The sequence below is a fragment of the Pteropus medius genome, unplaced genomic scaffold (genome assembly GCF_902729225.1).
Source record: "Pteropus medius unplaced genomic scaffold, Ma_sr-lr_union100, whole genome shotgun sequence".
Classification (NCBI taxonomy): domain Eukaryota; kingdom Metazoa; phylum Chordata; class Mammalia; order Chiroptera; family Pteropodidae; genus Pteropus; species Pteropus medius.
Window position 1 is genome coordinate 5,973,292 of NW_024352786.1, and position 17,950 is coordinate 5,991,241.

At 44.3% G+C, this 17,950-nt stretch overlaps 1 protein-coding gene across 1 annotated transcript in view; it reads left to right on the top strand.

Moving 5' to 3' along the window:
• Positions 1-17,950, top strand: part of HADH (hydroxyacyl-CoA dehydrogenase) — a 58,738-nt gene that overhangs the window by 18,377 nt on the left and 22,411 nt on the right. The window contains exons 2-7 of the mRNA XM_039848752.1: positions 1,287-1,415; positions 4,469-4,626; positions 8,162-8,288; positions 11,406-11,495; positions 15,106-15,438; positions 16,447-16,615. Coding sequence (XP_039704686.1) covers positions 1,287-1,415; positions 4,469-4,626; positions 8,162-8,288; positions 11,406-11,495; positions 15,106-15,438; positions 16,447-16,615 — 1,006 coding nt within the window. The remainder of the gene's footprint in view (positions 1-1,286; positions 1,416-4,468; positions 4,627-8,161; positions 8,289-11,405; positions 11,496-15,105; positions 15,439-16,446; positions 16,616-17,950) is intronic.

The window sequence follows — 17,950 nt, forward strand, 5'->3', positions numbered from 1 at the left end:
AGGAACAAAGCGAAAATCACTTGTATAATTTCAGGGGTTCTGTCAAACACAGGAGCCAAAAACAAAAGTGGGAGGGCCCTAAGCCAAAAGTGGGAGGTCCCCAAGGAGGTCCCCTGCTTGCCCCGGCCTTGCAGAAGATCTACCTGACAGTGGTCACCACACCTCCCTTCAGCTGTTGTCTCAAAGCAGTTTGATTTCCTCACCAGCTCCATCTGGAATTCGAGATTTATTTTCTCAGTTTCTGCATCAGCATTCCCTACCTACTTCCCCCCTCCTCCCCAGGTTTGGTGATTTACTAGAAGGGCTCACAGGACCCAGCCTGTACAGTCCACCCTGCACATCTGCACATCTGCTGGTTGCATATTCATGGATTCAACCAACCGCAGGTCAATTGTAATTAACTTCCATTTAAAACCTGTCTTCCCATTTTTAAAAGTATTCTTTGGAAATCTGTCTTTGGGATTTGAACCTTTTTGGCTTTGAGTTTTGCTTTTCTGTTTGTTTCTTTTTCTCTTTGGTTTTCTGCTTTGAGTTTTAGTTGCCTAGTTTCAGAAATCTCACATCATGACTGGTTTAGAACTACAGTTGACCTTTGAACCATGTGGGGGTTAGGGGCGCTGGCCCCTGGGACAGTAGAAAAATCCACATATACCTTTTGACCCGCCCAAAAAACTTAACTACTAATAGCTTACTGTTGAAGCCTTACTGGGAAGCCTTACCAGTAACATATGCAGTTGATTAACACATATTTCGTTACATGTATTATATGCTCTAGTCTTACAATAAGCTAGAGAAAAGAAAATATTATTAAGAAAATCATAAGGAAGAGAAAATACATTGAAAAAATCCAATATAAGTGGACCTGCAAAGTTCAGCCTGTGTTGTTCAAGGGTCATCTGTACTTTTTACTGTCATCTCCAGGTAGGTTTATCCTAGCTGACCTGCCCGTCTCCACACCCTTGAGCCACACAAGCGCCAAAGCAGTGGTTCTACAGGGGCTCTCATGTTGTACAGCACAGTATGGGAGGTAGTTACAGTGTGGACTTCAGAACCTTGATTCAGATCCCAGGTTTTGAGACTTTGTCATCCATGTAGCGAGTGTAGAACAGTGGCTAATGAGAGCTGTGTTTTTAACAAAAACTGTGTATTCAGTTAATGTCAGCTTGTTATGTTTACTTAGTGTTTTGAAATGGTGGTAGAGTTCATGTGGAATGTGAAACTTTACTTTTTTTAACTTTAATATTTTCTTCTTTTCTAAAGAAAAAATTATTCTTATTTTGCTTTAGGTCGCTGCAGCAACGGGCCACACAGTAGTGTTGGTGGACCAGACAGAGAACATCCTGGCAAAATCCAAAAAGGGAATTGAGGAAAGCCTTAGGAAAGTGGCTAAGAAGAAGTTTGCAGAGGACCTGAAGGTAATTTCTTGTTATTAGTGTGGCTAGGGAGGCACTGGCCTTTTCTTGCTTCTTTGATTTATGTAAAACTCATTTCCCCATAACTGTAGACCAATATAATATAACCACTACACATATAAGAGGGACTGATTAGAAAACAAGAGAAGAAAATAACCATCTCGTTGCATAGGATTTGAGATTGAGAGAGTTTCTGTGGATAGTGAACTCATTCTGTCCACTGAGAGTTGAGATTGAATGACACCTATTTTGTTATAAGGATGGAAGAGGAAGAAACAGGAAGATAGATTTCATACTTGCAAGTTAGAAAGAGAATGGTATAACAAACGATGTATTTAGGTAGAAACTTTTGATTGCTTAGGTAATATCTTACTCCTATTATTGATGTGCTTACTAGAGAGGAAAATAGAGTGAATTTATTTGCAGTTTCCAGCAGCAGAAGAGGTACAAGAACTTGAACCCCTAGAAGGTTGAGAACTCTGGTTTACTGACTTTTTTTTCATTGGTCCTTCGCGAATAATTAGAAATACTGCAAAAGTCACCCCAGTGAATTTTTGTTTACCTTTATCACCTTGTTAAAGTCAGTTAAGATTGAATTCCTTGGGCTTGAATGGAATTTCTCTCCATATATAGGCAGAGAAGAGTGCAACTAGGGTTTTTGTTGTTGTTTTTCACCCGAGGAATCCACAGGGGTGTGTTTAGTTACCTTTTAAAATTTTTTTATTGTCGTAAAACATAACATAAAATTTGCCATTTTCACTATTTATAAGTGTACAACTCAGTGACTTTAATTACATTCACACTGTTGTGCAACCATCACTGCTGTTTCCGAAACCTTTTCATCTTCCCAAACAACTGTGTCCGTTAAGCAGCAACTCTCCGTTCTCTCTCCCGCAGTCCCTGTTAACCTCTAATCTTTCTGTCTCTCTGAATTTGTCTACTCTAGGGACCTAGTGTAAGTGAAATCATACAATATTTTTCTTTTTTTTGACTGATTTATTATTCCATTGGACGTAATTCTTCAAGGTACGTCCGTGAACGTCTCTCCATTTTATAAGTAATGATATTGCATTGTGTGCATATGCCACACTTTGTTTATCCAGTTGTCTATCGATGGACACTTGAGTTGTTTTCACCTTTGGCTGTCGTGAATGACGCTGCGATGAACATTAGTATACTATCTGTTTAGGTCCCTCTTTCAGTCCTTGCAGTTACATAATTGTACGTGGCATTGCTGGGTCATATGGCAATCCTATGTTTAGATTTTTTGAGGAACCACCAAACTGTTTCCCATAGTAAAGGGGCTGTACCATTTTACATTCCCACCAGCAATGCATGGAGCTTCCAGATTCTCTGCATCCTGGCCAACGCTTGTTACTTTCCACTTTTTTTCATAATAGGTATTAAGGAGGTATGAAAGTGGTATCTCATGTTTTTGGTTTGCATTTTCTTAATGTCTAGTCACCTTTTACAAGTCAGAGGGACAGGTGGAGGTTGTTTTCCGAGTGAGTCTGAACTCAGGTGACCTGCAGTTTTCACTTGTTTACTCTGCGTACTTCTGCAGATCATCCCCTGTGGGCAGAGACCAGCCCCTGCATCAGAGTGACTAGACGCCTCTGTGCTCAAGTGGCTCGGCTCCTGAGGAGTCACTCCTCAGAGTCTGGTCTCCTGGTGTTTCTCATCTCTGCCAGGGGCAATGCTCTGAGGAGGGACCTGTCAGCTTCAACCTGCCTGGTCGACATACTGTCTTTACTTAGCTCTGTGCTGACCAGTGCAGCAGCTCTAGCGACAAGTGGCTGTTGAGCACTTGAAATGTGGCTAGTCCAGTTGAGTTATGCTGCAAGTGTTAAATAGACACCAGATTTCAAACACTCCATAGGAAAAAAATATATAAAACAAAATTTTAAAATACTGATTATATCTTGAAATGATAATGTATTAGATATATTGGGTTCAATAAAATGTTTAATCTTTTTTTTTCTTTTTAAAATGCAGCCAGTAGAAATTTAAAAATCATCTGTCATTTCCTATTACATTTCTGTTGAACAGCTCTGATAGTTGTCTATTCCATGATGATTTGGGATACTTTTGATGCCCAATGGGAAATTACATCTTGAAATCAAATGAAAGTTGATAGAGGCACTGACTTTCTCTGCCCTGAAGTCTCTTTGTAGAGACCTGGAGTCACAAATGAGGAAGAGGTGGGACTGTAAGCTCTTTGAGAGTAGAGGCTGTGTCTGGCATGTTTTTGAAACACCAGTTGCTGGCACGTGATGGGCAATTAATATTTGATGAATGACTCTTAAGTTTGGCTTTCTTACCCTCTCTTTTGCCCTTACTCAGCTCTTACCTACCTCCTGTGAGAGAGGAATAGTCAGCATCATCTCCCTGTCTAATGGATGATGCTGAGCTAAGCTTTCACCCTTTTCTGGAAGGATAAATTACAGTCTCTGTGGAACAGACCATGGTAGTCTATTACTCTGGACACAAATACAACGGGCCAATACAGGTGCCAGGTGCTGTGAACAGACAGTTTAGTAACTGGAGGAGAGCTGTCTAAGATCTTGGAAGATTACATCCTGTACACTAGGGGTCCCCAACCCCCTGACCATGGACCGTTAGGATTCAGGCTGCACAGCAGGAAGTGAGCAGCAGGTGAGAGAGCGAAGCTTCATCTATCTTTGCAGCCGCTCCCCAGCGCTAGCATCACCGCCTCAGCTCCACCTCAGATCATCAGGCATTAGATTCTCATAGGAGCACCGGTTCCTGGTGCCAAAAAGGTTAGGGACTGCTGCTATACACTACAGTGATAGTCGACCAACAGTTGGGTTTGTTCACAGGCCGATTCTTGCCATGGTGTCTAATGTATGTGGAGATGCTGCTGTCCCTAAGCAGAAACATAGGGAGTTTAATTTCTCAGAATTTCCGGCACATTCAAGATGCATCTGGGATGTATAGGCCTCTTCTTACTCTCTTCTCTCCTTCCGCCTTAGCAGCAAATTAAACACTATTTTCCGATAAGCTCAGGGAATGTTCCTTTCCTTCTTCTGCAATAGGCTGGTGATGAATTCATGGCGAAGACCCTGAGCAACATATCGACCAGCACAGACGCAGCGTCTGTGGTCCACAGCGTGGACCTGGTGGTGGAGGCCATCGTGGAGAAACTGGAGGTGAAGAATGAGCTCTTCAAGAGGCTGGACAAGTTTGCTGCCGAGTACGTGGCCCCTGACATTTTTGCTGGGTCTGAGGGCTTTGCTCCAGCTCAAGCTTTGTTCAAGGAAAGTGTCTTTTGACACTAAGCTTCCTTCTTCTACAGCCTACAGCTATTTCCCTTGTTCACCATCTTCCTACTCCCAGTTCGCTTCCGGATGCTTGGGCTACTCTGGTCTGATCCTGGTCCCCAAACGAGGGCGGAATTTCCCACGGTAAATTGAGTGTCTGTCCAGGGACAGGCCTCTCTCTTGCAAAGACAGAGGTCATGGGCCCTCCCAGGGCAGCAGATGGAGGAGGCTTGTGCATGTCCTTCAGTGTCTGCTGAGGAGCCTCAGAGCAGTTTCACGTGTTCCCCTCATTTGAGTGGAACAAATGGAAAGGTATAAGAGAAAGGGAGGCCTTTCTGTCTACACAGAGTTCCCCAGGACTCTCCTGTTTTGAGCTTCATCTGGGTTAATTCAAAACAGCCTTGGGATCATTAAAGGACGGTTGAGTTTTTACGAGGCTTCCTGGCAAAGGATGGGAGAGGAGAGCCAGCCCCAGGTAGGTCAGGGATACGACTGCCTGGGCCTCAGGACTCGGCAGTGTCAGCAAGCTTGTCCACACAACGCAGCTCGAGTTCTCAGAATCTGGAGCCTTCTATCTTTCTTGACTTTTGGCAGTTGTGACACCTGACTGATTCACTCATGCTCTCCTTGTGTCTTGGCCACACTTTACCCTTCTTGATTGGAACAAAAAGTCAAAATAAGATTATATGACAAAAGTAATTCATAGGCAGCCACCAGTGAGCAGTGGCTAAATTAAGACCCTCACGTACAAGCCTTCTGGAATGACGACCCTTAGAGTTATGTGGCCTGATGGCTGCCTGGAGAGGCCCTGCCCCTGAGAAAGAAAAGAGCCCTGCTTTTCCGTTACCTATCCATCACTGTGCTGATCTACATGATCATGCTCTGTATATTGGCATTTAGGGGCTGCAGAAACATCAGACAGAAACCAGAGACCTTCTTGGGGTGTTACCTCCCAAGTTAGCATGGAGCCCTCTAGGATAACCAAACACCTGCCCCAGGAAAGGGAGTGTAGTTAATCAGTTTGGCCTTTAATGAAATGTTGGCCATTCCCTAGTGACAACTCTGACTGCCCTCTGTGTTAGCATCAAGTAATGGAAGGACTGTAGGGAAAGTTGGGGGGCTGGGAGCCCGGGGCCAGCCCCTGCCACTTTCCTCTCTGACCATGGGCCATCGTGAAGCCTTTCTGGCCCTCAGTTTTATCATCTGCAATTCAAGTGGAGGGCTGAGGTTTAAATAATTTCCAAGACCATCCTAGCTCCAACTCTCTAAGACTAGTTTCCGTAGTAATCTGTAAAATAGAGGTAGTGATACCTGTTGCATACTACAGATGTGACTCTGCTTCTGGCCATCAGCCATCCTTCTCTACATCATTCTTTTCATTTTAAGCAGCTCTGTTGGTATATATTTTACTGCTGGCATGTTGTACAGTTAGATCCTATAACAGGGGATGAAAATATCATGCAGTAGTTGCTTCCTGGAAAAGATTGTGACTTCGCTTGCTGCGGTGTGAGAAGTACAGGTGGAAAGCTTGGCTAAGGCCCTCGTCAGCTGGGCTGAGTCCACAGCCCCCACCGCCCCTGTTTTCTGCACGCTGAAGGCGTTACTAATGACCACTATGTTTGCACTGTTGGTTTTTCTGTTAGTACATTTAAGAGGAAAGTAGTTTTTTTGGTACCTGAGTATTACAAAGAGAAAGACAAAAGACAGTCCACGAAAGTCAAGTGTTCCAAGGAGAATGAGCAGGTGCACTTTTTGTGTAAGATAAGACAACCCTGTGTGTTTAATCTGTTGCATGCTGTGTGGAAAGAAGGCGTGTGAGACGCTGTAGGAGCAGAGCCGGCGCCACCGTTTGGGAGAGGGGACATAGAGGTCCACTGGGAGGAGATGTGAATTTCTTTCTGGTAAAACGTGTGCTGGGGGTGCCATAGGTTGGGGACCCCTGGGACTGGGCTCCGCTGTAACTTCATCCTTCCATGAAATGCGCTTGGTGCACCTTTGTTTCCCTTTTTTGCAGATGGGGGTGCCCTTTAAACCCTGTAAAAAGGTATATATTACCAGTGTGACAGCCCCAGCCAGCACCGCCGTGGGTGGCCTTGCTGCCATGATTCAGGGTGTGCAGCTAAACGACACTTGTGTCAGCCACACTCGTTATTACAGTGGACCTTTTCTCATTACCTTCTGTAATGAGCAGTAGTTTATATTATTTCCTTCACTGACTAAAAAGCAAGAAGCTTTGAAAACTAGAATTTTAAAACTTAAAAAAATGTCATTTTTTTAAAAAAGGGAAAAGCTCTGGCTTTTAAATTGGCTGACCTGGCAGTTGTTTGAGAAAGGTGGGTATTGTCGTGCCTTGAAAGTGAAGCTCGCTTCTGAGCCAAGGACGGGAAGGGTCTCCCCAGAGGCTCTTGGCAGATACCCGGCCACCATGGTTCTTCCTTTTACTCCACTCTTCTCTTTTCAGACTACTTGTTTATTCTCCGTTCCCCTCCACTCCTCCCCACACCAGACCCCGATTTTAGGCAGATTGTTGTATTGGCTTTTGGTCACAGGAACCCCCAAATCTGGTCAGTAAGGGACCACTCCCCTTCCTGTACTGTGACCAGGCCTTTGTGGTTCTAATTAGCATTAGGCAGTTTTGTGTGTACTTAACCACAAGGTGGCGCTATAGGAAAACCTAGAACTCTTGCCTGTTTAAAGATTTGCCTGTCATGCTTTTGAACCCCATTTTTTTGTGGTCTTATAAAATTAAATTTGATTAAGTCAGTATGGATTTTTTTAAATTGGTAATATTTTATACACACAAAGGAGATAGTACTGCTTTTTTTGGAGCAAAATACCTTGAACTGCATTTATTGTATATACATCTATTCTTCCATCTCCAGTTCTACCTATGTAACCTTGAGATGGCTTTTAAACTATGGTGGTTTTCTTCTGTTTTCATTTTAATTGCCATTCAATGGAGAAGTAACACTTTACACTTGGGAAAAGATCTTATTTCTTGTTTATTATCTGATGTTTCTAGTTGAGAATCCGGGTGTTTCTTTACAGTTTTTTATGTGAATGTCTGTGATGTATCCTTTCATTAGTTTTTGATCACTTAGAATTTCGTTTTGTGACTGAGGTTGGTTAAGGAGCTGCCTCCTTTTTTTCTTCATCTACCATGAAAATGAATACAAGTAGACAGGAGAAATTTTGCTATCTAAAATTAGCGAAAGGTTGGCAAAGATTAAGTACGCCTTTGGAACAGATAACTTTTAAATTACTTAATATAAAATTTTAAAAGTAAACTAACCAGGTCACTTGATTTCAGCCTTCTGCATAAAGAAGTATCTTTTCTCTGACTTCCCCCAGGAGTCAGGACGGCAGATCTGAGAAGTAAGCAGTTGCCTTGTGCTTAGCACCCGAGTGGTTCTGACTGTTTCCGAAGATGGGACTCATTCTGATATTCCGCCATCTTTCTCTCCACAGACACACAATCTTTGCCAGCAACACTTCCTCGTTGCAGATCACTAGCTTAGCCAATGCCACCACCAGACAGGACCGATTTGCTGGGCTCCATTTCTTCAACCCAGTGCCCATAATGAAGCTCGTGGAGGTCAGTGGGTTCCTACCTGTGTGTGTCTACTTGCTCTGTCGTCTCTCAGTCCTGCTTCTCTGTGTCATACCCACCTTGCCACCAGGGGTTATACTGGATGAGTTTTAATGAGAGAGAGGTGGGGAAGTTGTCCTTGTGCTTTTTCTGTGGTATCCTTTCAGAGCCAAAGGAAGAAAGAGCACCTGACATCTAGGAAGGCCCCCGTGCTTTGTTTCTTGGCAGCCCCGTGTTCTGACTCGTGATCTCCAGAGAGGCTGTTAACGTGGCAGAATGTCATTTACTTGTTTGTGCCATAGCTGATGGGCAGTGCAGAGAGAGGCATCAGACTGGGAAGGCAGCAGCAGCACTAAAGACCACCGGCTTGATGAGACTCAGAGGGGAGAGCAACACATGTTCAGATTGTCTTGTCAAGGTCACTTTGCTCTAGGCTATACATGGAATTCTTATTAGACAGCCTGGTTTTACGCAGGAGCCACTGGACCACCTCACCTGCTGTTCCTGGGGTGAATTTGGCCCTGTGTAACAGGGCCTCAGTATTGTCCCCAGATGAGGTACATCTTCTGGGTGTAGTGATCGGAGCTATTCAGATGGCTCCTGATAGCCTTGAACCTCCTGACCACAAACCCACAGATGGAGAGGAGTGGCCAAGAGGGCTGCCTTCCTGTTTGGGCTGCTTCTGACTGCTTGGAGACTTGGGGGCGAGGGAGATGGAGTCACAGTAGACAATTTGCACCTGAAATGTGGAAACTTGTCTTTTACAGGAACTAATTACAGGGTCTGAGGAACAGCCGCTATTAAAGTAGCATTTGTTATGAGGTTGAGGAGTCGTTGCCATGCGAAGTGTAGGGGACACGGAGCAGGGCCGGAGCCTGGCAGACCTCCCTGGGGAAGTGTTTCAGGATCTTTCTCCACGGCTGCCTTCTCCTCCAGGCCCCCTTCCCTCCTCTGTCCCCTCATCCTCCCGCCCCAGCATGAGCAGGAGCCATGAGCATCAGCTTCTAGGTTAACGATGACTATATTTTCCTGTAGTTTTCTGTCAAGTAACAACTCTGACCCATCTTGCAAGAGGAATTTATCGAACTACCTTTTTTTTTAATCTTACTAACATTGCTCCTCAGCTTCTTCCCTAAGACTGTTTTTGAAGAAGTTGAATGAAGAAGATGGGTGCAGAGAATAGAAAAAAACACATTTATCCTCTTTTATGCAGAAAAGAGCGAAGGAGTGGAATAGAACTTTCAACATTTCAGCGCTTATGGACTAATTATTTTCTTCAGTTACTGTATAACATGTACATATATGTTATGGAGATAGGCACACATTTTATAGATTTACTTCGAACTCTAACAATGTTGTTTTTGACTGCATTCATCTGATAATGTCCGTCTGTGTCTTTGGAAGTATAGCACGTCGGTTAACACAGCTAATGCTTAGCACATGTTAGCATTGTCCAGAAAATGTTTTCTGAAAGTGCTCTTCTCTATTCAGTTATTATTCTTTAACTTTAGCTCTTGCATATGTGTGAGTGGCTCTTCTTTACTTGGAACTGAAGATATATGTGTGTGTGTATGTGTATATATATGTATATGTACATATAAAAATATATATGCACATATATATATATTTATATATATTTAGACTCTGCGTTGGAACTATAAGCAGAATATCTGTAGCATGTTACTTGTTGAATGAATGAATATGCAGCCCTCTTGTTAAAAACCTTTGCCATTGACTTCTTTAAACCAACAAATTATTTTTAAAACTCCATAATTAGCAGCCTTTGTCCTAGCTCCATCTGTATAGTTCTGATGGAGACTTTTGACACCTCAGGTTATTTGATTTGTGATGCCTGCAGAACTGTGTCTGGCCCGTTTCCTCCCAGTCCTCATCTCCGTCTTCTTTCTGTTTCCACTCATTTTCTTACTCTAACACACCACCACACCCCAGGCTGTGATCACATGAAACACAAATGATAATTCTCTCCATTTATATAGCACCTTTCATCTTGTGCAGACACTAGCTCATTAAGCCACACAGCGCTCGTACAACAGGGAGGACGTGTCAAGCATCATTATCCCATCTCATAGGACAGAGGTGGGCACGGAAGGTTGATTTGGCTTGCCTGTGCTCATAGAAGGGGTCTGATGTAGAAGTCTAGCCAGTTTGCTTTGACTCTCATTGAAGTTCTTTAACTGGGATTTAAATTATAAAATATATATATATATATATTTTTTTTTAAGTTTAAGTTCACCTAGATCTCTATTTGCCAAAATCTAATTTCTGACAGGGAATTCTCTAAATGTTGCCTGAAGGCTGACCGCCATGTGTGACGCCACGTGCCATCTCCTGTAGACCCAAGTGGGTTGCGGTCGCGCCCTTGTGCTGCATCTTGCCGGCGGTCCAGAGGGCTGCAGGTGCCTTCCTCAGCGATGAGCCTCTTCTGAAGCAAAGGGGGCCACTGGGCTCTGGAGCATCTGTGCACAAGAGGGTGGAATAATGGGGACGTTTGTCTCGGAGGCCAAGAGACCTGTGACTTGGCCACATCACTCCGTTTTCCAAGGCTCCTTCTCCTCTGTGTTGAGTGAAGGTGGGACTCCATGCAGAGTCTTTAAGGGCAGTCATCCTGCGCTAGTAGACTTCTAGTTTACGTCCCTGAAGTTATTAACAATAGCAAGTAAAACCCCAGCAAAAGCCAGCGTTTACTGAGAACTTCATGCCTGCTGGGGCTGCACTGCATGCTTTCCCTCCTCATGTGCGTGCATCCTCGCCTCCACTCCTTGAGATAGGTAGAGTGATTTCAGTGTCATTTTGATTTCACGAAACATGCCCAGAGTCACAGGGCCAGTAAGTGGTGTAATTGAGATTCGAGCCCAGGTCTGTCTCAGCGACAAAGCCTGTAAAACTCTTCTATACATACATACACATATTTTAAGCCCTGGTTTTTTACGTTCTGTAGTAGTCCACTGTCTTATAGCGGATATTTTGGTAAAAGTCGTGTTTCTGGCTTGAGATTCTTACCTCTTCTGAAACAAAAACTTTTTTTGCTGCCTGTGTAGATGCTTTGGGCCAGTGTTCCTTGAATGGTTTTACTGGTCATAATTCTCTGCTTTGCATTTCCAGGTCATTAAAACACCAATGACCAGCCAGAAGACGTTTGAATCTCTGATGGACTTCAGCAAAACCCTGGGAAAGCAACCTATTTCTTGCAAGGTAGAGTGTGCGTAGCTTAGGAAGGGGGTGATTTTCCTTAGACCCTAATTCCAGGTAGAAAGAATCCTTTTATAGTAGAATGATGGGAGAGGTGGGGCGTTTGTCCTGCATGCCTGTCCGAGGGCTGTGAAGAGCAGGCTACACCTTCTTTCTAGTTCGCCAGCGGGGAAGCCAGACTCCCGGTCATGCCCAAGGCCGTCACAGATAGTCTGAGATCCAGATGGGGCCCCAGGCTTCAGCAGACTAGAAAACTCGCAACTTCCGTCTGGGTCTGGCTTTTTATCTGTTGATAAGCGGCTGTGTTTTTATAAATAGATTTTGTTACCCCATCAGCTTTAGCTTCTGCTGCGCCCCAGGGAGCCAGAGCCACCCTGTGTGTCAGGCACAGCCTGGTGGACACATGCATCCCAAAGGGAACACCAGAGCTTCGCTTGGCAAGAGCACTGCATGGGGTTAGGAGGTGCTGTGTGAGAAAGGAGCCCGCCTTGCCCTAGGGGGCATCAGCGAGGCTGTTTCTCAGTGGGATGTGGCATTGTGGTTTTGTTTTGTGTTTTGTTTTCAATAAGAAGTGTGGTCGAGTGGTAAGCATGCCCCTGTCCCTTAAGATAAGTTACTAGTTGTAAAATTACCCCACTTACTCTCACCTGATTTGTTTTGATTACCTTCAGTCCTTTCATTTGCTTTAGTTCCTCTTGGTTCCCCCCAAATTTAGGGACTACATTTCTGCATGACTTGGCAGTTTTTCTAAAGGGGCAGTTATATCACAAAATCCCATTACAAATTTTTATAAATGTCACCTTTTTTTTACCATAATCTTTTATATCATTGCAGTTCTTTTCATAGCATACTTTTGCTTTCTAAAAGATTCTCAAATTTGAATTTACAATATTGTATTAACCCATAAAGACTCATATTATTCATGAATCACCTGAATAAGCCATCTGTCGATGTGGACCCCAGTAGTCAAAGAGAGCAGATTAATATATGACAGTCCCCATAGCCCCAGGAGTATAGTGGTATTAGGGAGTCTCATTTTTTAACACTCATTTTTTGTTTCGTGGCTTTTAAGTCATCTGGATTTTTAAAAAATCACATTTAACAACCAGATGTTGTAATTGTCCTTTCTTACCAGTTTATGCTGTGTTAGAGGCAGAGGATAATAATATGTTAGAGAGAACAGCAGTGTGTAGTAAATCGGAAGCTAGATATAAAAATGGAAGTATGGGGATGAGCCAATGATTACCTTTAGCAGCACAGTCATTAACTCATCTAGGGTAAGGGTCTATTCTTCCATCAGGGTAGCAGGGATGGGAGTCCTTTGGTCTCATAAAATTGTTCTTGTTACAGTGTCCAGAACTTTCCCTAGGTGAGACCTCAAGGCTTTCTGAGAGTCTTTCTGGGTCAGTTATGCAGGCTCTTGGTGAGTCATTCAGACAATATCAGGTAACCAGATAGAATAGGGGTCCGAATGCTTTCCTGTAAAGAGCCAGCAGTGAAAATTTTAGGGTACATCGTCTGCTTCAGCCTCTTATTCCTGCTGTTGTATCTGGAAAACAGCATAGACAACACATGCAGAGATGAGAGTGGCTATGTGCCAGTAAAACTTTACTTACAAAATCAGACTGGGGATTGGATTCAGCCTATGAGATTGTAGTTTACTAGCTCTTGACATAGAAGAATGGCATTAATGTGCCTGGACTATGTCTGTCTTCATAGTGAGACTTCATAGGGAGAGCGCGGTGTGAAAAATTAAGGCCGTGGACTCTGGAGCCAGCCTTACTGGGTTCAAATCCCGGCTCGGGCACTTACCAGCTGTGTGATCTTGGGCAAGTTACTTAGCCTCTCTGTGCCTCAGTGTCCTCTATCTCACATAGAGGTAATAATAGTACTTGTGTCACAGGGTTATTATGAGGAATAAATGAATTCGTATTTGTAAAGTACTTAGAATAATATCAGACACGTAGTAAGTACATTAAATATATTTAATAAATAAGTATGAGGAATATAAAGTATATAATTACATAAAATTAAATTGCTTTATTTAAGGACGGTGTCTTTTTACATTCTGCCAATATTATGAAAGTATTTGTTTCTCTGCATCAACAGCATTGAATATTTTAATGGGGGAAAAAACCTTTCCCAATAATATTATTGGCAAAATATTTTGTTCTAATGAATATTTCTTTGATTAGTACTGTGTTTAAATATTTCGTGAGTTTTAGCACTCTCTCTTTATTGAGCTCTCTGAGCTCTTTATGCAGACAATGTTAACTCTATATAAAAACTCTGTATATTACATGTGGAGCAAATATTTTTCCCAGGCCGCATTCTGAATTCTAACCCTGGTGTGCTTCATGTATTTGGGTACCCTATCCTGAGTTTCTGCAATAAAATTTTTGAAATTGAAAAGCATTTTTGCTCTGGTTATAAAATCAACATCATTTTCATGAATGTAATCTTGGTTAAACTAATGAAGCTCTTTTGTGCATGTCTGTATTCTGGGAGGTAGGGATAGGGGGTGGTTTCAAAGAAAGTATGAGTCCTGTGGTTTTGCTGCCCAGTATATACCTCATGCAGTCAAGTTAGTTACAGGAGTAGTGCGGGGGCCAGTCACCTTTAATTCAATGTTTATGGCATGCCTAGTGTGGCCTAGAAAGGGAACCCAAGGCCAGGGTGAGGATTCTGCCTGCAGGGAGATCACAGCCTTTTATTAAAGGTGGGGGCACCATTTATTAATGGAAATCAGCTTGACTTAAACACCACCAAAAACATTACCACCCCTGCCTGCCCCACAAGCTCCCAAAAGAAATCAGTATGACTCTGCATCCCACACCAGGCCTCCAGGAGAGATGAGGAAGCGTGGGAAGGGGCGGAAGGTGGGGGCAGATAGAAGGAGCCATTCAGGGTGGAGGGCCCTAGGAGGCACACGTGAAAGGCCAGCAGTCGGTCTCTCAAGGCATCTGCTTGATTGTCCCAGAACCTGTCCCCAGTTCGGCCATTCTGCACTATGCGCTAAAGCAGGAGAAACCCCAAGTGGCCCAGGAACAACTTTGAGGAACCCGGAAGCAGTGCCCCATGAGGGTTGTTCAGGATGAAGTGTTGCTTCTTCTAGATTCCTGAGAGGGATATGGGAGAGGAGAGGAATAACAGGGCAACCATTTGAGTGTGTGGCAATGTGCATAGCATTTTACATGTTTTCTGACGTTTATCTTTACAGCTTGCCAGGTAGAAATGATTACTCCCATTTCACAGATGATGAAACTGTGTTTCAGGATAACGCAAGGCCAGAGTATTAGAGTTTGAGCCCAGATCTGCCTGCTCCCAGAGCCGTACTCTTTCTAATTACCTCCCTCTGTTGATCTGCCTTTATTTCTGGATCCATACAGTAGGGGCATCTGGGTTTGTTTGTTTGTTTTTTTTTTAAGTACTGTAATTGTTGGATACATTGTCATTCAAGGCCGTGCTGCTACTTTAAAACAACTTTTGAAAATGTATAGTTTGATAAACACGGGTAATATAATCCAAGTAAAAGGGGCGATCTGGTGACTTCACAAAAGATAAAGTTCAGTGAAAATTCACTTGTCTTTTATTTTTCTCTCTCCTAAAACAGGACACGCCCGGGTTTATTGTGAACCACCTGCTATTGCCATACCTCATGGAAGCGATCCGGCTATATGAACGAGGTAGCTCTTCTGAGCCAGGCAGGAGCAGCAGGTCTCAGGGAACCCTCACGCAGGGTCTGCAGGAGGGTGGGCCATGCAGAGCAGGGAAAGAGCTTCTGTTTTCTAGCTGTGTGAATCAGCCTAGTCCTGGGCCCTGGTACCTTTGTCGCTATATTCCCAGGGCCCCGCGGGTTTCCTGTGAGGCATCTGAGATGTGGCTCTGGAACTCTCTACTGCAGTCCCAGCCAGAGCAATTGCACGGCCAGTCCAGGTTTATATCCTGAATCTCTGCTTTTGGTTAAATGGCTTACTGCTTAAAATAATAATAATAATATAAAAATCACTGGGCTAGGCAACCTTCAAAATTCCTTAAGGTTCTAAAATTGTAACTGTGATCGGTGATGGGAAATAAGTAACAAGGCTGAAAAGTGCCAAGGACCTTCTCCAACAGCCCTATCCTGCCATACCGATGATACCATGATGCGTGTTTTTTTTTTTAAGCCTTAGGAGTAGCCTAAAATGTTTCCTTGGTACTTGTTGATAGAAATATAAGACTTGGGACCTGGTCCAGGTTGTAAAATGTCATGCATCCTCCTGTCTGTGTTCCCCACCACATTTCTGGAAAGGTAACTATTATGTCTGCTTCAAAGGCAAACAGGCCTTAATAGGACTGGATAAAAAACAAGTGTAATTGTTTTCAATTATTTCACAAATGCTTGCTCCTGACAATGTCATTTTTGAAACAAAACGTTTATACCACCTCTTCCCGAGAGATGAAAGCACATTTGCTTCCTCAAAATCTGCTTTAAATATTAAAACTTTTCTGTTTCATGGAAGCATTTGCCTCACTTTTGCTCCGAGATCAAACCAACACTTCTGTGTTTATCTATCAACAAATATGCCTAATTACACCTCAAAGAAAGCGGGAAGTGTTTTGCCCTACCTTGAAAGGCAGGGTTTTTTTTTTTTTTAATGTAATGTGTTAGAATATAGCATGTGGGTGATCAACCTCTTCATGGTGTTTTTCTCACTGAAACATACTGTCACCTTGATATATTTTCAGCTGTACTATGTATCTGATTGTACTTTGAAAACCATTTTCTTGTCTTCTGTCACCTCCACCAGCAGCGGTCCCTTTCTGAACAGATGGACTCCCTCTGACCCTGACCATCACTTGCCACCTGAGGTGAAGCTGGAAAGGGAATCCGCCCCCACGGGGAGGCGTTCTTCATTTGCCTCTGGTGCCGCTTTCCGCACCATCATCGCTGTCCCTTTGCCTCTTTCCCCAGTCTTCTCAGGCCCGTGAGCCTGAGCACGTGCTTCTGGAGGAGCTGAGACTCACGTCTATCCATGCCGGGTGCTTTATGGTCCGGACTCCTTATGTCACACCTCACGCAGGCCTTTTACCACGTTTCTCTTGCCACCTCAAGGTTCTGCCCTCCTCAGCCAACACCGAGGGTGCTTCGACACACACCTGCCTCCCTGACTTTGTTTGCCTGTGCTGAGCGGCTGGCAGACCTGCACCGATTTTGCTTTGAAACCTGAAGCCATTTTGGGTCATCCTGTCTCGCCTGGCACTTCTATTCATTTGTCACTTTTGATTCTTCCCTGTCATCCCAGCTCGCCCTGTGCCAGACAGCCTGCCTTCTTCAGGCAGCAATAGAATTCACGTCACGTCCTGTCTTTTCCAAACCCATCTCTTCTCCCATGTGGTCCGGGAAGGTGAAGAGATGGTGCATGCCACGTCTGCCCCCACATAGCCGGGGGAGCCCCAGGGTCCACGCAGTGACGACACTGAGTCTATGTAGCCCATCCTTTTCTGACCTCATTTGAGGAGAACTCTGTACACCACTGTCTTGGTCAGCTCAGGCTACAACAAAAGCATCACAGACTGGGTGGCTTAAAATAACAGAAATTTTCTTCTCACTATTCTGGACTCTGGAAGTCTGAGATCAGTGCGACAGTACGGTCAGGTTCTGGTGAGGGTCCCCTTCCAGTCGCAGACTGCTGACTTCTCATCGTGTCCTCATGTGGTAGAGAGAAGAGCGGGAACAAGCTCTTTCGTGACTTAGGAGGCCTCTACTCTCATTCACGGGGCTCCACTCTCATGACCTCATCTAACCCTAATTACCTCCCAAAGCCCCCATCTCATATACCATCGCACGGGGGGAGGGGGAGGGTTGCAACATAAGAATTTGAGTGTCACATACATTCAGTCCATAGAAAACACTGTTGGCTGCTCCACACACAGGCTGGCAAAGCTGCTTTGTGTGGTGGAGGCTCATCAGGACGATACGTGGGCATCAGAGCAGAGAGTCATCTCAGTCATTGTCCGCTTGGGCCTCTAGGCAGCCGAACAGCTTGCAGTAGGCCACAGGCTACCAGCGGTGCTTCTGGCCAGCTCCCCATGGTATCTCGTGGCACTCTGCTGCCCCCTCACCTCTGCTTTCTGGTGCTCTGAACCTTCTGGCTTTTGCGTTGAGCCTTCTTCTTCAGGGTCCGTCAGCTTCTGTCCTCACTCTTTGTTGCTCTCATTCAGTCTCACTATAATTAAGGCCTGATTGGTGTGGTCAGTGACCCTCATCCCTGTGGGTCAGAGCTCACTCTCCAGACCTTTGAACAGGCTGGTGCCTAGTAGCAGACAGCTGCTGCCCCCATCATATGCCACTCTGACAGGTCACAGTCAGCTTTAGCAGGGTGATGGGGCCACATGGTTAGCTCTTCTCAGGTGACAGGCTCAGCTGTGAGCCTGTCCACCAGTTGCTGTGCAGCATCCTGCTCACACTGTCACTC